Source organism: Delphinapterus leucas, chromosome 3 (genome assembly GCF_059928025.1).
Source record: "Delphinapterus leucas isolate spDelLeu-1000000601 "Yukka" chromosome 3, BTC_Dleu_Yukka2, whole genome shotgun sequence".
NCBI lineage: Eukaryota > Metazoa > Chordata > Mammalia > Artiodactyla > Monodontidae > Delphinapterus > Delphinapterus leucas.
This window is the reverse complement of record NC_143131.1, coordinates 27,500,259-27,524,341: the sequence shown is the minus strand read 5'-3', so window position 1 is coordinate 27,524,341 and position 24,083 is coordinate 27,500,259. Positions and strand designations below refer to the sequence as shown.

The following is a 24,083-nucleotide window of genomic DNA, read 5'->3' as shown; positions in this document are numbered from 1 at the left end:
TTTTGATGCTGTCCCTAAAGAAATAGATTAGGGCTTCCCTGGTAGCTCAGTGGTTGAGAGTCCGCCTGCCAATGCAGGGGACACGGGTTCGTGCCCCGGTCCGGGAGGATCCCACATGCCGCGGAGCGGCTGGGCCCGTGAGCCATGGCCACTGAGCCTGCGCGTCCGGAGCCTGTGCTCCGCAATGGGAGAGGCCACAACAGTGAGAGGCCCGCGTACCGCAAAAAAAAAAAAAAAAAAAAAAAAAGAGAGACTAAAGCTAAAATTTGCCCGTCAAACCTGACCACTTCTTTCAGCTTTTCCTCCTTTATGGCTCTTCTTTCCAGGTGCTGCATATTCTAATTCCTCTCTGAAAGATGTGGTTTTTTAGGTTTGTTTAGAAGAGCTTGCACCAAAGCTTTGGAAATGTGACACTGGAGGAAATAGGATGGAAAGATCAGGGATTAAAATTTGACTAGATAAACAGATCTCTTTCCTGTTTCATTTGAGGTGATATAAAGATGGTGCTTCTATGCTGAATTTGTTTTTGTTTTTATGCTGAGTTTTTAAGACTGAACTTATTTCACCGAAATTTTAGCTGGCAATGACCCACCCAAGTCATCACTTAAATTTTGGAATGAATCCTGATCATGCCAGGAATTCTTTGTCTAACTGTGGAATTCGGCAACCCAAGTATGGAGATCGAAAAGTTCATCACATGCACATGCGGAAAAAAGGTATGTTTGGATTCCACTCTCCTGTTTTGTTCTGTGTCTCCTGTTGTAAATTAAATCCCCACCAGGAATGGTTCCCTGGTGACTGATTCACTCTCTCTTTCTTTAGTGTTTCCTGACCCATATGTAATAACATTCACTTTGAGCAGAGCATTATGATAAGAGTAAATGAATTTGTGAGAAAATTTCCTTTCTCCTATCAAGTGTTTTAAGTAACTAAGTTGATCAGACTTGCTAGTCAAATTGGGGTGAGATAGATAATTTTCTTTCTACATGTCATATGATGGTCCCAGAATTCTTCTAACAGTATTTAGTTGTGATTTTTTTTTTTTAATAGGAATTAACACCTTAATAAATATTATGTCACGCCTTGGCCAAGATGACCCAACTCCCTCAAGGTAAAGTAGATTTTTTAATAGTAACTTTGTTGAGATATAATTCACATACCATACAATTCCCCCGTTTAAAGTGTACAATTCAGTGGTTTTTGGTTTATTCACAAAATGGTGCAACCATGATCACTGTCTAATTTTAGAGCATTTTCATCACCCCCAAAAGAAACCCCATACTCCCCATTTCCCTCAGCCTGCCCAGCCCTGGACATCCACCAGTCTTCTTTTAATCCATGTTCAATATTTATGGATTTACCTATTCTGAACATTTTGTATAAATGGTGTCATACAATATGTGGTCCTTTGTGACTGGTTTATTTTACTTTACATTATGTTTAAAAGATTTATCCATGTTACAGTATATGTCAGTGTTTCTTTTTATTGCCAAATAATATTCCATGGTATAGGTATACCATGTTTTATTTATCTAGTCACCAACTGATGGTCATTTGTTGTTTTTACTTTTTCGTTATTATGAATGCTGTTGCTATGAATATTTGTATACAGGTTTTTGTATGGACATATGTTTTGATTTTTCTTGGGTATATACCTAGGAGTGGAATTTCTGGATGATATGGTAACTCTGTTTCACCTTTCCTTTAAGGAACTGCCAGACTGTTTCCAAAGTGGCTGCACCATTTTACTTTCCCAGCAGCAATATATATGAAGGTTCTGATTTCTTCACATCTTTCCCAACACTTGTTATTATCTGTCTTTTTGATCCTGGGCTTCCTAGTGGATATGAAATAGTATCTCATTGTGGTTTTGTCATATGTCCCTGATGGCTACTGATGTTGAGCATCTTTTCATGTACTTATGGGCCATTCGTGTATCTTCTCTGGAAAAATATCTATTCAGATCCTTTTCCCATTTTTAATCAGGTTACTTTTTGTTATTGAGTTGCAATCATTTTTTTATGTATTCTAGATACAAGTCCCTTATCAGGTATGTGATTTGTAAAAATCTTTTCTCATTCTGTGGATCATCTTTTCACTCTCTTAATGAAGCACAAATTCCACATAATAGATAAATTTTGTTGCTTTTGTTGCTTCTGCTTTTGGTGTCATGTCTAAGAAGCCATTGCCTAATCTAAAATCACGAAGACTTACATCTGTTTCTTCTAAGAGCTTTATGGGTTTTTTCCTCTGACATTTAGATCTGTTCTGTTCTGAGTTAATTCTTATATATGGTATGACATAGAGGTCCAGCTGCATTCTTCTGCTTGTGGATATGCAGTTGTCCCAGCACCATTTCTTGAAAAGGCTGATCTTTCCCCACTAAATCATCTGGGTTGAAATCACCCTTGACAGTATATTTGAGGGTTTATTTTTGGATTCTTAGTTCATTCCATTGATCTTTATGTCTGTCCTTAAGCCAGTACCACACTGTCTTGATTACTGTAGCTTTGTAATAAGTTTTGAAATCTAGAAATGCAAGATCTCTTCTCCAACTTTCTTTTTTCAGGACTATTTCGGCTATTCTAGACCTGTTACATTTCCACATGAATTTTTTAGTTACCTTAAGAACTTTTGCAAAGAAGCCAGCTGGGGTTTTGATAGGGATTGTGTTGAGTCTGTGGATCAGTCTGTGAATGCTTACCATCTTAATATTAAGTCTTCTGCTTAATATTGTCTTCTGTTCCCTGAACATTAGATGTCTTTATTTTTTCTTTGTTGTCTTTAATTTCTTAGTAATGCTTTTTAGTTTCCAGAGTATACATTTTGTATATCTTTTGTTAAATTTATTCATAAGTATTCTTTTTGATGCTATTATAAATGAAATTATTTTCTTAATCTTTATTTTTGGATTGTTCATTGCAAGCATATAGAAATACAATTGATTTTTGATTATTGATCTTGTATCTTGCAACCTTGATGAGCTCATTTGTTAGCTCCAGTAGTTTTTTAGTGAATTCCTTAAGATTTTCTATATAGATGATCATTTCACTTATAAATAGAGATATTTTTACTATTTCCTTTCCAGTCTGGATGCCTTTTATTTCATTTTCTTAACCTAGTTGCCCTAGCTGGAGTCTCCAGTACAATATCAAATAGAAGTGGTGAGAGAGGATCCTTACCTTCTTCCTAATCTTAAATGGAAAACATTCTTTTACCATTGTGTATGATGTTATCTCATAGGTGCCTTTCATCAGATTGAGGAAGTTCCCTTTTATTCCTAATTTGCTGAATGTTTTTGTCATGAGAGTGTGTTGAACTTTGTCAAATGCTTTTTCTGCATCTATTAAGATGATCATGTGTTTTTTTCATTTATTTTATCCACATGGTGTATTACATTAATTGATTTTGGGGTGTTAAACCAACCTTGCCTTCCTGGGATACATCACACTTAATCATGGTATATAATCCTTTTTATATGCTATGTTTAGTTAGAATTTAGTTTGCTAGTATGCTGTTGAGGATTTTTGGTCTGTAGTTTTCCTTTCCTGTGACGTTTTAGTCTGGTTTCACTATTAGGATAATACTGGCCTCAGGTAATGGGTTGGAAAGTTTTTTATGTTAGCTTTCCGTATTTTATTTCTTGATTTTAAGTGATACCTTAATATATGAATATTCTCACTTTGTGGCCTGGAACCCCTGAGGAACCTGGGAAGGAAGTAGGCTGAGTCTATATAAACTCATTAACACCCTGGAAAACTGAATGGAAGTAAATGCCAAATGCTGATGGGGCTCTGATGTTGCTCTCAGGAGGCTTATCTCTGTGTGTGAAGCACAGCAGGTTCTATTTTGAAAGCCAGTAGAGGAGGTTGCTTGAGGGCGGCTTGCTTTTTAAAATGGGGCATTGAAGAGTTGAATAGCCAGGTTTGTCCCTCTTGGGATCCAGACTTAGATGGATGAAAGGTAGGTAGAGCAGGGTTGGAAGTGACAGAGTTGAGACACTGCTGCAGCTGGTAACTGGCCTCCACAGTGAGGTAGGTGCCCAGCTGAGCTAGTGCAGCTTCCTTTTCTACCTTTTTCTTCATATATCACTTTTCTTTTCAAATAGACTTGCCTTGACGTTGCTGTCTTTTGAGGTTATCATAAACCAAACTGTCTTTCCTCTTCAATCAAGAGGTAAAAAGAAAGGCAGGACAGAACTTTAAAAGTCCAGTTTGAAGATGATCACATGCCTCACTACTGTGTTCTGTGAGGGTGTAAGATCAGAAAAGGACTGTCTAATTAGAGGAGCCCTTAATCACACCCTCAGGGATGGCGTGGCCATGGTTTCATTTTACCTTGCTATACTGTGGATTCTCCCGATGACCGGTTCTGTATTTTAATAAGTGAAACCCTTGGTCCCCTGCAGCCCCTTTAGCAAGGCCGCACACGCAATAGACACGTCGTTTTCAACGATGAAAGCACAGGTTTAAGTGATCTTTGTCTCATCTACCCAACCACAGTTATTGGTATGTAAATTATGTCTTTTGGTAGCATAGTTTAAACCTCATGGTTTATGTTTTCTTACTGTGGCAAAGGGAACTATAGCTGAGAAACTGTGTTCTTTCTGAATTTACCATTTTGAAAATGATACCATTGATAGACAATCTCTCTTGTCCTTTGGCTTCTGCCCTGGCCTCTGCTGCTTGTGCTGAGAGCCTCTTGAAATAGGTCTGATCTTTCGGCTGATGCAGAGTCGACCCCAAGTTTCTGTTCAGAAAGATCCTCCCAGCCTCGGTGGCCGGGCCGGCTGCTGCTTGGCTGCGGCTGTCCAGTAGCCCCAGCTGTGTCAGTACAGCCCTGGGAGCCATACTGAAGAAACTCAGGCGAATGTAATCCAACAGACATTTATCCAGTGCCTTCTGAGCTTGAGGCAGTTCGTGGATATTTTACAGGGATCCAGAGGCAAGTAAGACAAAGCCCCCACTCGCCAGGAGGTGTGACTGCCTGGGGTGGGGTAAAAGTGCCGTAAACATAAGTAACTTCATATAAGGAAGACCCTGCTAAGTGCTTCAGTGAAGGTCAGAAACAGAACATACACAGCAGACTGGGGGCTAAGGAGAGCTCTGGTGGTTGTTCACGGATTATAGGTCAGTTATGCACTGTGCACCAGAATAATTGCATTCACTTGAGACGACTTGCCCTCTTCCCTGTTTGTTTCTTTGTTTTTTTTTTTACATCTTTATTGGAGTATAATTGCTTTACAATGGTGTGTTAGTTTCTGCTTTATAACAAAGTGAATAGGCTATACATATACATATGTTCCCATATCTCTTCCCTCTTGCATCTCCCTCCCTCCCACCCTCCCTATCCCACCCCTCTAGGTGGTCACAAAGCACCGAGCTGATCTCCCTGTGCTATGCGGCTGCTTCCCACTAGCTATCTACCTTACGTTTGGTCCTGTTTGTTTCTTAGTTTGCTGTTACAAAGTGGGATGCAGTAGTCTCTGCTCCTTGGAAGTATAAGTATATCTTTGAAACGAACACTATCCAATTTCAAATGTCAGTGGTTATATCTCCTCCCAAGCAAGCATGCTCAGAATTTCAGACTAGAGAAAGGAAAGAGAGAGCCAACGAGCTAGTAGGTTGTTTGGGGAATCTGTGTCTGGCGCTGAAGGCGGAGGAACAAGGCAGGTAGGGGAGCTTGGTGGAATTCTTCCCCCAGCCCCTCTGGGTACCACTCCTCGCCCCTGCCCATCCTGCAGTGCAATTAGTGCCGCCTTCTGCCAGGTCTCCCTTCAGGCTGCCTCTCCAGGCTTCATCTTGCTATTTCTGGAGCCTCCTCTCTAGATCTTAGCTGTAACCTGCTTGAAAGCTTTCTGTGACGTCTCGTCACCTACTGAGTAAGTCTGAACTTCCCCACCTGGCAGTCTCAGCACCCAGTGATCCAGGCACCTCACTCTCTTCCCTGTGGCTGTCTGCACACCAGTAAGACTGAGGGACTTGATGTGCTGCCAGACGTACCCTCTCCCTTCCCTGAATGCCAGCAGTAATTGTGCCTGTGGAATGCCCTGTGTACCCTGTGACATCCTGCCCAGATCCTGCTGGCATTTGTTTTATTGTGCATGTTCTGGTTCTCCCAGGTATTATAATTGTGTCATAGTCTGATTTTTTTTTTTTTTAACTGTGAGCATTTTGAAGGTCTTTTGTCCTACTCTCTTTTTTCTTTTTTCAAATTCTTTTCCTTTTCCAACTAATGCCTTTCACAAAGCAGGGGCTCAGTAAATAAGTCTTAAAGGAAAGAATGCCATTCATGCCATTACTTTTATTCCGGGTTATTTACTCGTTGACTAGAAATAGGGAAATGGGGGCATTAGGAAAGGTCACGGTCAGAGCCATCAAAAGTTTAAATGGCTGGTTACTCTCTTAATCTGATTTGGGATCAGCTAGCGTTTACAAAAAGACACGAAGACTTAAAATGAATAAATAAAAATCTGTCTGCCTATCAAAAACTACAAAATAATTAACTTTTAGGATGGCATCATCTCAAGTGAATATGCCGCCCATAATTTTTTAAAGTGTCACTATTTAACCACGTAAATCTCAGTTGTATAGTTATATTTAACTCATGCACATTACAATGAAATGTTACCACAGAGAAGGTCTCTGAAGGATTAGGCATTCGGTTCAGCCTTGTACTCCAACGTGAGAAACAGCCTGTGAGAAGCACATTCATCATGTAATTAAGATATAAATAAAATGCAATCTCTGCACTGAGGGGGAGAGTATTAATTTTGATGAGGGACTCAGGCAGGGATTCATCTGGAGCTCACATTTTGCTAGACCTTGAGAGATGGGTAGGTTTTCAATGTGTCTCAGTGCACAGGGGAGAGCAGAAGCCTCCAGGGCGGCAAGGAGCTTGGCCTGAACAGAGGCACTGAGTATTTTAGGGGATGCCCTTTTCAGAGAGGACCAGGCAGTTTTGGAACAGGACCCTGTGCATAGGTGGGAGAGGATAGCAGTGGACAGTGAGACTGAAAAGGTAGGTTAGGCCTATTTTGAAGGACTTTAGATGCAAGGTTAAATTTAGAATTTGGAGTTTGGACCATGGGAAGCTAGAACATTGTACCAAAGCTGATTTTTCAGTGTCCTAACTCTCTCTAAGAATGCATTCTCCTTTCTCTCGTCCACCTGATAGTGGTGTGGAAAGAGTCCCAATTGTTAGGGTGATGTCTCCTTGCTTTAAATCTGACTCCCAGGGGGAAGGAAGCACCAGGGTGGGAAGCCTGAGACACGTAGTATGAGGGGACACTCCCTCCCTTTCCCACCAGGCAGCCCCTGTACCTCCAGCTAAGATGGCCATCAGTGTTCTTGATTATGAGGAATAAGGTAGGGTGCTTTGATTACTAAAGGAGCTAACCCTCCATATCCTTTTCTTTGAGAAGAGAGGGAGGAAATATAAATGTGTGCTATTTTAAGTGATCTTTTTAATTCTGTAGGATTAATCACAACGAACGGTTGGAGTTCCTGGGTGATGCTGTTGTTGAATTTCTGACCAGGTAAGTAGGCTTTTCTGCCATTCCCCAACAATTGCATTTTATAGGTAACATACTTAATACACACCTTCTTTGTAATTAGCCAAATAAGGCCTTGAAACACCATGTTTTTGGTCTCCTCTGTAGAGCTTAAAAGCTACATGTCTGTGGCTCTTGCCCTCACTGATAACTTGCACTCACTGATGCTCTAATGAGCAAGATTACAGGATGAAAGGCTACTGTCTCTGTCCTGTCAAGTTTATGTTCAAGTTGCTACAGCCAGAAGAGATCAGCTTGTCTTGGTCTAGATGCTTCAGAGCTTCTATTCAATTTGTAGCGAAAGGGATGATATTTTAAAATGTCATTTCATTTTCTAGGATTTGTCTTTGATCCCTTTCTCACTCTTCCTGAACTCAAGGGAAGTAAAGTTTACAAGAATTTTAATAACTAGATTTTGGGGTGTGTGTGTGTGTGTGTGTGTGTGTGTGTGTGTGTGTGTACGTGTACGTGTTTCTGTATGTTTTCTCCGCAGAAATATTTTAGGGTCCTTAATTTGGAGGTAGGGGTAGGAAAGTACATTTTGTTTTTTCATTACTCATAAAATTTCCCTTTTAAAGGGAGATAACACATGTTTCTCTTGGAACTGTCTTGAGCTATTTTTATTCTCTTTAGGTCATTTCTTTTCCCGGAAGGACATAATGAGCGCAAAGGGGCTGTTTTCTAAGCTTGTTCTCACTGGACACAGTAGGACTAGACAAGCTCAGCTGCCCCGATCAACAGTGGGTCTGAGACACCAGTGTGAGAGTTAGGGGAGCGCAGTTAGTGTCATGGTCTGAACGGGTCTTCCATCGGCCTTCTTCCTAATTCCCTTACTTTCCTGATCAACAGCGCCGGTTCTGTTTGCCACTCGTGTTCCTGTTCCTGTCCCTGTCTGTACTTGTGAAGAACGTGCCACACAGCTGCCCTGCTCAGAGCTCCCAGGCTCCTCTTCAGGGGCCCTCATAACCCAACCCAAGCAAAGCTCTCTGTTTCCAGGCTCAATTTTCATGTATTATCCAGATAGGTTTGCTCTCAGCAGCATATGAATGTTTGTTCAGGTCTTTGTTGTTATCATATTTCAGAGAAATCTTTTTACAGAAGTTAATGTGAACGTATGAGTGAATGGTGTTGTTTGGGGTTTAGCACATTCAGATATACCGTGCATACTGTTTAACTTTCAAAGACCCTACAGTTTAGTTCACTTCAGCTGGTATGTATTGCCCAGATATTAAGTGCCAGGCCTGGTTTTTGGACTCAGAACCACAGACAGAATATTGTGATACATGTTTACTTATATGCTTTTTTTTTTTTTTCTGGCAGTGTCCATTTGTACTATTTGTTTCCCAGTCTAGAAGAGGGAGGATTAGCAACCTATCGGACTGCCATCGTTCAGAACCAGCACCTTGCCATGCTAGCAAAGGTACGTCAGATATCTGAAGCAGTCCATGCATAATTTTGCATTTGAATAAGTAACCCTTTAGGGTGCATTAAGGGTTTAATATTTTATAGACGAGGAAGGACTTTTTTGTTTGGGTTTTAAGGATTCAGCCTTATTAGTTCTGTTACCTTAGTGAGTTTCACCAGCAGCCAATGAACTCCACAGTGAGGTAACTTGATAAGAGAAGAGGAAAAATTTGACAGATGTGCGTGTACAGAGTTAAACATTTGGGGAAAGGAACATGAGAACAGAGTAAAAGAAATGAAACATTTCGTATTTTCCCTTTGTGTAATATTTCTGTATTATAATTGTTTTTAATTTACTTTAACAAGCAGAATTATAGCTTTGAATAGAATACTCCAGGCCATTTGTATCCACAGGGGATGCTTTACAGACCTTTGAGAATTCCCCCCAAATCACAAATCCTATTAATTAAGATTTAGGTTTTAGGCTGTTCAGCTAGCCACGTTGACTTAGCTGAGTGACTAACAGAACCTTTTCTTGATTTAGATTCATGGTAGGCATGTTTCTTACATTATCTCATTTGATCTTCCTGTCTCTGTGCAGTGTCTTTTTTTAAAATTAATTTTTATTGGTGTATAGTTGCTTTACAATGTTGTGTTAGTTTCTTGCACTGTCTTATCATAAATCGTAACGGATAGGACATGGGCACTTGCCTGGGCCGTCAGAATACCCACAGGGGGACCATGGACAAATTGTTATTCTCTTTGCCAAGCCTCTGCTTTCTCATCTATAGAATGGAGATGGCATTAGCATCTACTACACAGGGTGGTTGTGAGAATTAAATGAGATTATCATTTGAGTTTTAATGATTCCATTTGTAAAGTGCTTGGTGCAATGCCTGTTCATAGTAATCACATAAACATATGAATAAACTAGTAGGAGTTAGTTGTTTTTATTGCTGCTGCCACTTATAAATTACATTTATAAATCATTACATTTTATAGGCCTGTGGGTTTATTCAGTAGTAAGGGGAACGGTGGCTGTTAAATTCCCAAACAGTAGTGATCCATTAGAAAAGCTTTTGTGAATTTTCCTTGATTTTTGCCTTAAGTAGTTTTATTTTTCTTCATTTTGATATAAATGTTGAAATCTGGTAGAAAAGACTAGATAAAACCCATTCTAGTTTTATGACTGATTTCTTTAAAAACATATTTATTTATTTTATTTATTTATTTTATTCCGGCTGCATCAGGTCTTAGTTGTGTCACTCGGGGTCTTTGTTGCAGCGTGCAAGCTCTTTGTTGTGGTGCACGGGTTTTCTCTCCCTAGTTGTGGTGCGTGGGCTCCAGGGCACGTTGGGCTCTGTAGTTTGCAACACTCGGGCTCTTTCGTTGAGGCGTGCTAGCTCAGTAGTTATGGCGCACAGGCTTAGTTGCCCTGCGGCATGTGGGATCTTAGTTCCCTGACCAGGGATTGAACCTGCGTCCCCTGCATTGGAAGGCAGATTCTTTACCACTGGACCACCAGGGAAGTCCCTGACTTCTTAATTTGATCTTGCCAGAGTATTAATTACATCTAAAATGTGGTTACTTTTATCCCACAGTTTTCGTGTTAGCAAGAGTGCATTGCTTTATTATATATAACATCCTCATCATAGCTATGTTGGTAGGCTTTGACCTAGCTTCAGTGGCATTTGAGAATATAGACAGTGATGCCTTCAGGAAAAACTATAGGCGACAGGTATGCTAACTTGGTTTTAGCCTTACAGTGAATGAAATTCCACAATCTATATAAAACTGCTTCAATGTTTAGTTGATTTAATTGTCAAGATGCTTCCTGATAGTTCAAGTAAGTGTCCATTGGAAATACCTTTAATAAGTAGATTGTCAGCACGCTCCCCCCACCTCGCCATTGTTTTCTTTTCAGTTTCAGATATAATAGAATTGCATAATTGTTTTTCAGACAATTGTAGGGAGGATATTTACAAAGTGTGGGAAATTACCATAATATGAACATGGATGCTGTTACATAACACAGTGGGTGCTGTACAAAGCCATGAGTTATGAGGGGGGTGGCCAGTTTCTCCCTTCAGGGATTTCTGTGTGATCTTCCTCTACCTCAAACCCTGACATTCCCATAGCAGTCAACACTCATCTCCTCCAGCAGTAGGCAGTGGTGGTCTTACCCTTCTTCTATCTAGACCAGTGGTTCTTAACCATTTGGGAGGAGGGACTTGGTGGAGGAGTATTGCTGACTCTGAGAAGGTAATGAAAGCTCTAGGTCAGCGCTCCAGACAGGAACATTTTAACACATGCACAGTGGAGCACCACTCTCCTTTTTTAAATTTCCACTAATGCCTTCATGAAAAAATAAGGATATAGAGGAGGTATTATGAGAAGTTGGAAAATTCATAGCATTCCAGAATAGTTGTTTATAATATAAAATATGGCTTGCACTCTACTCTCAAGCACGGCTCCAGAGATAGCAAACAATTGGATTTTCCCAGTGAAGTTGTGAAACAAGTGAAATTTACATATTCTAGGATAAACTCTTGCACTTGGGGATCAATTTTTTAAAAAGAGGTGGTTCCTGCTGTTGCATTTGTGGTAGTCAAAACTCTCATTTGAGTTTATAATACACTCATGAATTCCTAGGAATACAAAATACTGATAGCATATATGTCCCATTTTTATTGTCCCTTTTTCCAATGTAAACAGATATGGGTATTTTTAACATACATATCAAGACATACAAAATCTGAGTCTCTTTTATCTGAGAGCTGATGAGATTCATATTGTCCTAGGTTGTTCATTGACTTGCGACTTGTTCCATATTACGTGGCATGTTATTGCTTAGTAAGTATTTATTGAACTGAATTACATGGTAATAGAAACAGATTTATTGCATGCTTATGCAATGTCTGTATCTTTCTCCTTTTATGGAATGAATTATGATTTCCATTTATTCAATCTCAGGAGTTTTATAAAAAACCATACTGTGTCTAGTTCTAAAAGGACTTGATTTGTACATTGTAATACAATAGGATAAGAAATAAGTAGGTACTAAACTCAAAATAAAGAGAAAATATGGGTAAGACAGTAAATGAAGGCGGAAGTAAAGTTAGTGTGCACAGATATATTCATTAAGTCCTAAACAATTTCTAGAACTGGGCCGTAAATTTGTCTCTAAACTTGTCTGAGGCCAAATAAAAAAAGAAAATATAATTCATTATAAACCGTATTCCCAGAGCCCTTAAGATAGTTCCAACCCATTGCTTAGATCTCACTGAGACTTTAGAAGGGTAAGTGTGGAAACCTCAAAAAGCAGACATAAGTGCAAAGATATATGGCTCCCCAAATCCTTGTCAAATAAAAAAAAAAGATTTAGAGATATAAGACATTTTGAAGTCTTCTGAGGGTCCCCATTTACTCTACCACATAAGAATCTCTTACATATGGTAGAAACACCGTCAGTACCACATAACTCTGGAATCCTAGAGGTTAACTTTGGGTTGGGTTTGTATCTCCCTAGACGTATTGGGTGAACCCAAGGGTATGGTCTTGTTACAGAGTCTTATTCCAGCTTAAGCTAGTTCTTTTTCTGAACCTGGAATTGGACAGCTCAGATCTGATCAGTTCTGAACCAAATTGAACCATCAGAGTTCATAGAAGCTTGTTTGGGGAAAAGTCGAGGTTTGTCAGCGCTAAGCCATATGTAAGGACTCGTAGGGAATGGTGACTAAATTTTCACATAAGGCCAATTAAATTGTAACCATACCCCTAGGAGATGCTGAGTTATTACAGTTACAATACGATTTTGTCGATTTTTTTCTTACTTTCTGTCATTTTGAATTTTGTAGAAACTTGAACTGGATCGATTTATGCTTTATGCTCATGGACCTGACCTTTGTAGAGAATCAGACCTTCGACATGCCATGGCTAATTGTTTTGAAGCATTAATAGGTAATTTCTCACTTATAGTCTAATTTCCTGCATGTCTGCAATGTCTGGAGGGCACATAAAATACAGTGTGGAGACTTGGGACAAAATTACTTGTTCCCAAAGCATGTGAGGTCCCCAGTATAATACCCACCTCCTTATACTATAGTTATTGTAGTTCCTCCAGAGCAGCAGTCATGCTTTCTTTTCTTGAAATCCTTGTACCATGTCATGTACATGCTTAGTATATACTGAACTGAAGTGCAGTGAATTAATATGGGGATGGATTACTTGCCAGATTTGATTCAGGATCACATACATAAATAAGTTGCTGGTGAGGCCCTAATACTGTTTTTGATCACATTTTAAACTATTCACAGGATTTTCTGATTTAAACATCTTGAACACACCACATATTTAAAATCCCAGGGCTTGAGTCTCTGTAACTATTGTTTATTCACTTGAAGCAAGACTGATGCAGACACTTTACTTCCTCACTCAGGCTCTTTACTTCCTCAGTTTCTTTTTTACTGTAACTAGAATATAATTAGCTGTTTGTACAGGAAAGTTATGAAGAGTTAATTAGCTGGTGATTGCAAGTATGCTTTACAATGAAACGTTTCAGTAGATTGACAATTCCTTGATTTTTTAAGGTAAATGATTGAGTGCATTTTTCAAAGGGCTTTGTACTTCCTTATCAATTTTGCCCTCGTTCTTTGAAAATGAATATAAAAGCTTCCCATTGTAGTTCCATGCTGATGATGGTAGCAAGAGAATGTTTAATAATTATCCACAGCCTTTTCACAGGTATGTCTGTTTTGCACAAATATGTCTATTTTCAGAGGGTTTGTCACGTGGAGTGACTGTGCTCTGTAGACATAATACTTTTGACAGTTAATGTTACAGTTGGCCCCGTAGCCTGGCACACATGATTCAGTTCCCTTTTGTATCATTTATTGGCTCTGTATCTTTGCCAAGTTATTGAATCTCTTTGAGGCTCAGTTTCCCCATCTATGACATGGAGATAGTATCACTTACCTCACAGAGTTGTAACGATCTTAGTATCTGATCCTGGTTGCATCAAATCCAGAGCAAAGTTCCATTTCCTTTAACCCTCCCCAAAATCACCTACTATGGGCCCCAGTCCTGTAAATCTTTTCTAATACCCTCTTACTAAGGTGCCCTTGAAGGTGAAGATAAGAATGTGAAAATGCTTTGTACAGGGCCTAGGGCATGAGTGACCCCCACAAACCCCTACTGCTACTACTACTGTCATCGTCATCATTGTTATTATTATCATTATTACTACAACTGTTGGTAAATAATAGGTGTACTTAGTCATCAAAAGCCCTGGTGACTAAGTATCTGAATATTTTATGTGGCAAATAGCCTTTCTGAAGACAGATGTAAAAAATATGATTTTAAGAACTAGCCTACTCCAGTTACTGGATACCCAGTTAAGATGTTACTGTAGTACTTACTGGTTATGATGAATGGTAAACATGTGTACAGTGCTTAGTTATTTCAAAAAATTTTGAATAATTATTTCTAATCAAAGGTAAAGGTTATCCTGATTTTTATTTGCAGAAGCCTTAATTGATCTGAGCTCAGATTTTACCTATGGTCTGAAATATAAACTATAAATATACAAAATAAAACATAACATTTTCATAAAGTTAAGTAGTTGTGCATAGTTCCCTTAGTCACTAATGGTTCATACCCATATCCTTCACGATAGTTCATAGTTGGCCTCTTTTTCTTACAAAATAAGGTTTATGTTTTAGTAAATTGAATTTCGTATTTCAGTCTAACTTATAACACAAAGCATAGCTAAAAGAGGGAAAATGCTACCTTTAAAACAATTGCTTCTGGGCTTCCCTGGTGGTGCAGTGGTTTGGAGTTCGCCTGCCGATGCAAGGGACACAGGTTCATGCCCCGGTCCGGGAAGATCCCACATGCTGCGGAGCGGCTGGGCCTGAGAGCCATGGCCGCTGAGCCTGCGCGTCCAGAGCCTGTGCTCTGCAGTGGGAGAGGCCGCAACAGTGAGAGGCCTGCGTACCGCAAAAACAAAACAAAACAAAACAAAACAATTGCTTCTGATCTTGTCAAATTTTTCTGTGAGTGGGTTTTGGCTTGCCTTTTTGCTTTTTGATGGAGATATGTAATTTTCTCTGAATATTAATGCAGCCTTCCTTTTGGCATTCTCTTCCTTTTATCTAGGAGCTGTTTACTTGGAGGGAAGCCTGGAGGAAGCCAAACAGTTATTTGGACGCTTACTCTTTAATGATCCGGTATTTATCTCGATTCATTTGATTTTTCTCAGTTATACATCATTACAGAAGATTTTATATCAATTAGTCTTCTTTGTATTTTAAACAGCGTGTAAGAGAAATAAAAACCCCAAATCTACCATAGATGGTAGATTTCAAGCACTTCAAAAATAGCTTAGGGCTTCCCTGGTGGTGCAGTGGTTGAGAGTCCGCCTGCTGATGCAGAGGACACGGGTTCGTGCCCCGGTCCGGGAAGATCCCACATGCTGCAGAGCGGCTGGGCCTGTGAGCCATGGCCGCTGGGCCTGCGCGTCCGGAGCCTGTGCTCCGCAATGGGAGAGGCCACAACAGTGAGAGGCCCGCGTACCGCAAGAAAAAAAAAAAAAAGCTTATTCAACTCTGTCACAGATGGGAAAGTTCTGTGGACATTTACACTAGTTTGGCTTCTACCCGAAACCCCACCTTTCCTCAGGTCACTTTTAAGTTAAATATGAATACAAATAAGGTAGGACTTTGCTTTATTTTGAAGTATCTTGAAATTAATTATGATTTTATATTTTATAATCATTGAGTACCTACCCCATGCAGGCTTAGTTGAAGCTATAGCCTTTTGGCTTTTCTGTTTATGATTTGTTTTTATGTAAGTTATGTAGACTAGATAAATGTATATTTATTTTAGAAAGTCAGTTCATAGGGAGTTTCTGATAGGGCTATGAATAAAGAATATGGAAGTACTTTTTTTTTTTTAAAGCAAATTATAGCTCAAGAAAAAATGATAGATTCTAAAATAATTCCTGTTGTTACTAAAGTATTAAGCTATTAATATTGCCAGGGCTACCTTTTTAATCCTGCATGTAATAGAGCATACTGGCTGCTTTTTGTACCCAAACAAGTCAATTTAACATTTAAAGGGAGAGGCAACTCTGTATTCCCGATTGAAATGTCATTATAATTGAATGAAATAGCCCTCATGGAGCAGTAAAGAACATAGGAAGCCAGGGTTTTAAGCCTTTGTGAGACCTTCAATGTAAGTGGCTGTCAGATGTTATTACTGTATTCCTTAGGATAGTTTAAAAAAAAAAAAGAATCAATAGTTTTGAAAAATGGGGCCTGGATGATGCTCATATCTGAGGATTTGATCTTCTTTTACCTGTTTTTATAGAGATAGGTGGTGATTTTATACGTGTGAATTTCCTCCCAGTGGGAACATTATCTACAGGTGTTCCATGTCCCCCATTTTGTCCTACAACCTATAAACAAGTGTGCATCTTGATTTGTATCTGTAGCAGATGTATTTTAAGTCTTTTTCTCAAAACTTAAAATAACTTTGTTCTGGCCTTTATCTTTTGTTGGCAGTTTCAGCAACCTTTTTACTTTGTTTGCTCCTCCAGCCTTGCCTCTGTGTGCCCCCTCACCCCTTGAACCTATCCTCCACCTACTCCTGCCCCTGTCCTCCCATCTTACCTGCATCCCCCATCCACTCTGTGTTCCCGTTTTCCTGAATTATATGCAGCTTTATACCTGGTAGTCTTAATTGCATCAGTTTTGTTTAGATTCTTTTCTCTCTTTAAACTGCTTCTCTCCCACTTGTCTACTTAGCAGGCTTATCTTTTATTTCCAGTACCAAGTACAATGCTGGCATGTGCAGAGTTTAATAAATATTTGTTAAAGGAATGAAATGGATAAATGACTAAATGAAAAAGCAGAGTCTGAACATCATCTTACCAATGGGACGGCTGACATTCAGAATTTGTTTAGTCATTTTAGTGTGTCTTTTGTGAAATTGAACAGGGCTTAGTAATATATGGTCTTCCCACTTCAGCGTTTTCAAGTGCGCACACTTGGACAGTCTAACTCATCTGACATCTCCATACTGGTTTACATCTCTTAGTTGTAGTATGTGAGAGATTTTGGCGAACCGTCGTACTTTTTCTTGAGTAATGGTTCTGTGAAAGTCCAGTCAGCCAGAGACAAGCTGTAGGTTTACTGACTCCACGCATGGGGCTGGGGGAGGGGGTGGGGGGCATGCTCATAACAGGGAGGGGACCCTCCTTTCTGAGGCCTGGGCTGGTGCTGACCGGTTCCGAGGGGCCAGGAAAGCAGGGATCAGTTCTTGTTTGGTTGCCGTGTCTGAGGCCGGGTTAGAAGAAGCAGTGGGGGCTTCCCTGGTGGCGCAGTGGTTGAGAGTCCGCCTGCTGATGCAGGGTACGCGGGTTCGTGCCCCGGTCCGAGAAGATCCCACATGCTGCAGAGCGGCTGGGGCCGTGCGCCATGGCCGCTGGGCCTGCGCGTCCGGAGCCTGTTGCTCCGCAACGGGAGAGGCCCCAACAGTGAGAGGCCCGTGTACCGCAAAAAAAAAAAAAAAAAAAGAAGAAGAAGCAGGGGATTAATTTGGGATTGGGTGCTGTCAGGAGCCAAGGGGCAGTTTAGCTATTGAGTGTCCCTGGCAATCTTTATTTCGGGGCTAAGACATAGCAGAGCAGGTCAGAGGGCAACACTGGTGGGAGAGCAGTTGTTTCTCAAACCAGGGGGTAGTTCAGGGTTTTACAGATGCTGTAAGACCTTGAGGGAAATGCTGTTTCCTGTTAACTTGGAAGCTGGCTTTATGTGCGTCGTCCTATCAGCCCTGTTAACAGAAGGGCTATTTTTCTTTCTCAGCCTGAACTACTTTTTACTCTTTCAGCCCCAGGATGATTTGGCCAATTCTGTGTTTTCAGGTCTGTGTGACCCTTCCCGGCTTACCCAGTACATTCAGAGCCACTGTTTCCATTTGACCATCCGATGACCCTCTTAGAAACATAGGGAGCAATTACTATGTAATCTTTCCTAGTCTCCCACTCTCCCCCCATACACACCTCTTTTTGTCTGTGCATATCTGTCCCAATTTCTCTGACCCAGGCCTTTCTCTGGAGCTCCAGAAATTGGAAAAAGTGTCTTTTCAAATTGCCTCTGGGCAGCTTCACCTGGGTGTTCCACAGACACCTAATTTCAACAGGTTTAGTATTTGAATTCAATGCCTTAGCCCCCAAACATATTTCTCCTTCTTTAATTTTATCATCTAAACCAGAAACCTTAGGGTATTCTTTTGTCCTTAAGCTTTTTTCTCCTCATCTCCATTCAGTTGCAAACCCCTGTCAGTTCGGTCCCTCGTATCTCCTGAGTGGGTTTATTCTTGGCTGTACTGCTGCTTTTTTTTTTTTTTTTTTTTTTTTTTTTTTTTGCGGTATGTGGGCCTCTCACTGTTGTGGCCTCTCCCGTTGCGGAGCACAGGCTCCGGACACACAGGCTCAGCGGCCATGGCTCACGGGCCTAGCTGCTCCGCAGCATGTGGAATCTTCCTGGACCGGGGCATGAACCCTCGTCCCCTGCATCGGCAGGCGGACTCTCAACGACTGCGCCACCAGGGAAGCCCCGAACTGCTGCTTTAACGTTTGTCCTCCTCGTCTCTCACCTGCCATAATTAACCTGTTGTCCTTCCCTGCTGCTCTAGTCCATCATACATGCTGCGTTTAGTGTTGTCTTCTTTTTAATGCACAGATTTGATTATGGTCTTTGTGGCTTAAAATCTTTGGTTTCTTTATTGCCTGCCAAAGTCTGTATTACACAACATAGCATTTAATAGTTCTCATAATCTGACTCCCACCTATTTTTTCGGTCTCCTTTCTTTTCACTCCCTCTTTGTGCCATTCTAGGAATTACCTTTTTTTAATTTTAATTTTTTTTGAGTCTGTTATAATTTATTAACAAATAAGTGTTTATTTTGTTTTTTGCTTTACAGTGTTGTGAAAAATTTTTTTTAGGTTTACAGCAAAATTGAGAGGAAGGTACTGAAATTTCCCATATATTCCCTGCCCCCACACATGCACAGCCTCCTCCACTATCAGCATCCCTGACCAGAGAGGTAAATTTGGTATAATCAATGAACCTGCACTGACATATCATAATCACCCAAAGTCCATAGTTTACATGAGTGTTCACTCTTGGTGTACATTCTGTGGGTTCAGACAAATATGTAATGACATACAGCCACCATTACAGTGTCATACGTTTTCACTGCCTTCAAATCCTCTGTGCTCTGCCTATTAAGAGTTACCCTTTTGTGTGTGTGTACTTTGAGACCTATTATTTGTGTATGTATGGTACCCTGCTTTTGATTCCCTCCCTCTGCTGATGTACTGAATTCCTCAGTGTTCTGTGTTATTAAGAATACAGCTGAAAAGTCACTTCCTTTTTGAAGCTTGATCTGACACCCCAGGCAGAGTTTTCCTGGCACTTGGTATATATACATCACTATTATAGAATTTGTCATAGTTTATTAAATTATACTTATTTACCTTCATTCTTCCCCACTAGGCTCCTTTGAGGACAGAGATAGTGTGTTATTCGTCTTAGTAAGCTAATATGTAACAGGTATTCAATAAAAATATGCCGCATGATCTAATGTCCCAACAGTCAATGCACATTTTCCAGAAGAGCAAACTGAAGGTAGAGGCTTTACCTAAGGTCCTTGGGCTAATAGAAGGCAGAGCTGGGATTCCAGTCGAGATCTTTTCCAGGGTATTTTCTCTGACCCCAAGGGGGCAACAGAACCTTATCTCAGTGTGCAGGGTAGAATAAAGGAAATGGATGCCATTGAAACAGGCTAGTTGTGAGGTTTTGAAGCTATTACACCAAGATGGGTGACAGCAAACATCAAAGAAGAAATCAGTGTTTTTGAGCAAAGAATACGTAGGAGAAAGGAGGAAGATGAATCTAGAAGTCCCTGACAGTTTTGAGCTTTGGAGATTGAAGTTGGTCAGGAGAGATAGTTGTTTGTCGCCATTGTTGATGTCATCATTATTAATAGTGGCATTTTCTGTGTGCCAGCACTGGGCTCAGTGCTTTGAGTACATTGCTCACTGAGGCATCAGAGAACATTTCTGAAGTAGGCACTGTGATTATCTTTGTCTTACACTTGAGGAAAGGTTGGCTCAGGGAGGTTAGGTAACTTGCCAACGGGGAATCAGGATTAAATCAGGCAGCCTGTCTCCTCATCCTGCAGCTTTTTCTAACACCATACTCCCTAGTTTAAGGTGAAAGGTAAAAAGGTATGATTTGGTCATTTAGGTTTGAGGTAAAAGATGCCCATAAAGGCACTTAGAGTTATGGACTTGTAGCTTGGGTGAGAGGTCAGAACTGCAGCAGAGATGAACAAGTGATTTAAACAGAGGTAGCAGTTAAAGCCATGGGAATGACAGGGCTCTCCAGAGAAGCAGGTAATGAATAGGTCAGGCCAGGGGCTGAAGTTTGGTAAATGTCCGTTTCAGGTACAGCAGGAAGAGAAAAAGCATTGAGAGAACATGAGAAAGTTGCAGGAAGGGAGTGACATTCAGTGTAATTTATGCTACAGAGAATTCAAGGGAAAGGTTATTGAATTGGTTAAGAGAAGTCCTTTAAATAGCTTTAAAAAAACAGTTTGATATTTAAGCTTGTTTTTTATATTGGCAAAATAAAACACCAAAAACAAAACCTAAGTGTATTTTATTAAGATGCAAGTTGTACAAAAATATCAGGTATTTTATTTCACTTTGTCATCATCTGATCACAAGCGATAATATATTTTCCTATACTTCCCCCCTCCAAAAATTAAAAAAAAAAACTTGTCTTTTAAAAGTTTTGTCATTTAACTCAAAAACCTATCATCGAGGCCAGAAAGGAGATTCAGTTGGAGGCTCCCTAGAGTCTAAAACTGAAGGAAAAACACTTTAATCCCGAGGAAGGTCTAATTATAACTGCCTCTGGATTTAACTCAATGGATTAGGATTTTCCACAGAATTTATTCTTTTATTTGTTCTCTTATTTCAAGTATACATTTGCAGTGATCCACAGTAAAAGTGTGGTCTTACAAATCTAAGTGTTTAGGAACTAGATATGGGGTGTTTTCCACTCCATCTTAAAACAACTCAACGATAATGACTTAGTGCCTAAATAAAGGACCATTTGAGATGAGTTTTCATTACAAAAGGCACAGCTGATGTACATTTCTGGGGAATGGTAAACTAAAAAACGTGATTAAAACAGCAGCTTAATCCAGTGTATTAGGTTAAGCAAATGGGTAACTTAGTTTTAAAAGGTGTCTTTGACTCTTGGGGGTGTGGGGGCTCTTTTCCTCCCCAGCTTAATAGGCTAATTAGAGTCACTGCAGGCAGTTTGAGTGGTGAATACACTTTAAAAAGAATAGTTTGCCAGCACTAATAAATTTGCAATAAGTGGAGTCAGCACCTAAAATAGTTCAGTATTTCACATGATGGCATTTTATTTAGCACTCTAGAGTGTGTTAAATGGCTCCCTCAAGCATTAAAGGCATCACTCCATTTTCCAGGACTTGCGCGAAGTCTGGCTCAATTATCCTCTCCACCCACTCCAGGTAAGTGTGACCTTCCTGTCTGCAGTAAGCTTTATAACTCTGGGCATTCATGATGCTTCAGTCTGCCTTTTGTCCCTTCCTGCTTTTATCCTTTGATTCCCTTCTGTGGCTTTATGACTTTAAGCTGGGGTGTCACACCGGAGAACTTTGGAACAAATATTAAAACGATGCCATGTGTTGCCCTCTTTGTGGTCTGGGGTGAGGTGGGGGAAGCACTGGGTGTTGCCTTCCCTCACGAGGCAGGGAGAACTACTTGCATGGCTGTGGTTTGGTCCCCTCTCTTCCCCAAAACAGTGATAGTCAAAGCATAATATGTTGTCTCCAGTGTATCTACATGCCTGCTATTATAGGGAAAATAATGTGGAAGCAAGTCTGGGCTTATTACAAAGTAGAACAAATACTAAATTAACATTGCTAAATCGTAACCTAATTTGGATCTTAGAAGTTGAGGGCTTTGACTTTGATGCATAAAACATATTGTAAATTAAAATTTTAGTACAGTATAATGGCTTTTTATTCAAGATTTTGGAATTTAAAAGATCTACATATGGTGACACTTTTTTCCCCAGTTGGTTTAAAGATTCTTACTATTCTTTGCTTTTATTACCATTTTACCTTGGAGATATACATCATATACATACACATGTAAATGTATACTCATATATACATATTTTTGTATATGTATATTATGTGTATATAAAAGTCATCACTAGTGGCTGAACTCTCTCATGAGAGGCTTTACAGTAATAAGAGACATTAATTCAGAGTACTTTAGAAATATTTTATGAGTATGAGCTTGCCCAGAGTTCCTGAAAATATTCATTTTATTTAAACTCTTCATATTTGCTCTCTGCTAGTGGTTAAAGGCTCATTGTTATGTGGAGCACCTGACTAGTGGTATAATAAGCTCCAGTGTGTGCTGAATCCAGTTTTAATGATGTTCATTTGCCAAAATAGGTTGGTCCCTAGAAGACACGCAGAGGTCAAGTTACTCAATGCAGAGATTCTCAAAAGCTGGTCCCCAGACCAGCAGCATCTGCATTACCTGGGAACTTATGAGAAAGGCAAACCCTTGGTCCTTATTCCAGTCATACTGAATCAGACGCTCTGGGGGCAGGGCCTGGCTATCTGCTTTTAACAAGTCCTACAAGGGTTTGATGAACACTAAAGTTTGAGAACCGCTGAGTTACCAGATAGATATATACGTATTCTCTACCAGTGGTTCTTCAGCTTGCCTCTTCCTTGGAGAGCTAGTATAATACTTGGGATTTTGAACTATCTGTGTACAGTATTTGGCCTTGAAATCTGATAGAAGATTGGAAAATATTATTTGAGCCTTCTTTAAATATTAGGTTTGTTTGCCATTCTAAGGGATGAGAAAGAAGCTTTTCTGTTTTATTGGCATTTCAGAAATTTCTGCCCATGGGAGAAGGAAGTTTACAAAACACTATCTTAGAATGGATAATTACTTTTGTAACTAAAAACTGCATGTGATTTTTATTTCTTTCTTTCTTCTTGTAGCTTCAAGAGCCAAATACTGATCGACAACTTATTGAGACTTCTCCAGTTCTGCAGAAACTTACTGAATTTGAAGACGCAATTGGAGTAATTTTTACCCATGTTCGACTTTTGGCAAGAGCATTCACATTGAGAACTGTGGGATTTAACCATCTGACCCTGTAAGTTAGAAGTACTCATGTAGTTCTAACATGGGCATTTAGACAAGCAGTCCCAAACGTTTGCTGCATGCCCTTCCAAGGTTGGGGTCTCAAACATATTTCTAGGGAAGTCACGTCGTTAGATGGATGAGCAACCAGACACCAGTGTGGACCAGAGGATATGCTCTAATCCAGTATTTTTGGTCTCACTGTCATGCATCTTATTTCTTTGTAAAGTATAAGAGAAGTGTGAAGGAAGTAAAAACTTTTTCTACGAAGGGACAAATATTAAATATTTTAGGCTTTATAGGCCATGTGGTATCTGTCATGATGATTCTGCCATAGTAACAAAAGCAGCCACAGGAAAAATGTAAATGAATGAAGATGGCTGTGTCCCTTTTTACTAAAACAGGCCATAGGTTGAATGTGGTCCTCCAATCCCTGCTCTGGATGAGTGATTTGAACATGAGCTAATGAAATAATTAATAAAATAACCAAAACGTTGTTTCTTTGCATGGTGTTTTTTATTCAGTTTTGGCTTCCTTCCCCCAATTCAGATATTCACAGTTCTCTTTACACAGTAAAGATTAAGGATTCTTGTCACAGATTTTTTTAGTCCTTAACCTAGAGTCCAGATTTGAATAATGGAGTGTATTTTTCAATAAAAAGATAAAGATTTAGGGCTTCCCTGGTGGCGCAGTGGTTGAGAGTCCGCCTGCCGATGCAGGGGACGCGGGTTCGTGCCCCGGTCCGGGAAGATCCCACATGCCGCGGAGCCGCTGGGCCCGTGAGCCATGGCCGCTGAGCCTGCGCGTCCGGAGCCTGTTGCTCCGCAACGGGAGAGGCCACAACAGTGA

General features: G+C 40.1%; 1 protein-coding gene across 18 annotated transcripts in view; it reads left to right on the top strand.

Moving 5' to 3' along the window:
• DROSHA (drosha ribonuclease III) overlaps positions 1-24,083 on the top strand; it is a 136,269-nt gene that overhangs the window by 74,467 nt on the left and 37,719 nt on the right. For 13 of the 18 annotated variants that reach the window (XR_002643324.3, XM_089908703.1, XM_022564765.3 and 10 more), the window contains 8 exons: positions 578-716; positions 1,051-1,111; positions 7,478-7,537; positions 8,873-8,972; positions 12,814-12,916; positions 15,113-15,183; positions 21,524-21,568; positions 23,090-23,247. Coding sequence is in view for 15 of the 18 variants with exons in the window: in XM_089908703.1 (XP_089764829.1) it covers positions 578-716; positions 1,051-1,111; positions 7,478-7,537; positions 8,873-8,972; positions 12,814-12,916; positions 15,113-15,183; positions 21,524-21,568; positions 23,090-23,247 (737 nt within the window). In the remaining 3 variants the exon portion in view is untranslated. Of the gene's footprint in view, positions 1-577; positions 717-1,050; positions 1,112-7,477; positions 7,538-8,872; positions 8,973-12,813; positions 12,917-15,112; positions 15,184-21,464; positions 21,569-23,089; positions 23,248-24,083 lie in introns of those variants that run through there. The other 5 variants (XR_016392606.1, XM_089908702.1, XM_089908706.1 and 2 more) reach the window with 5 other exon arrangements.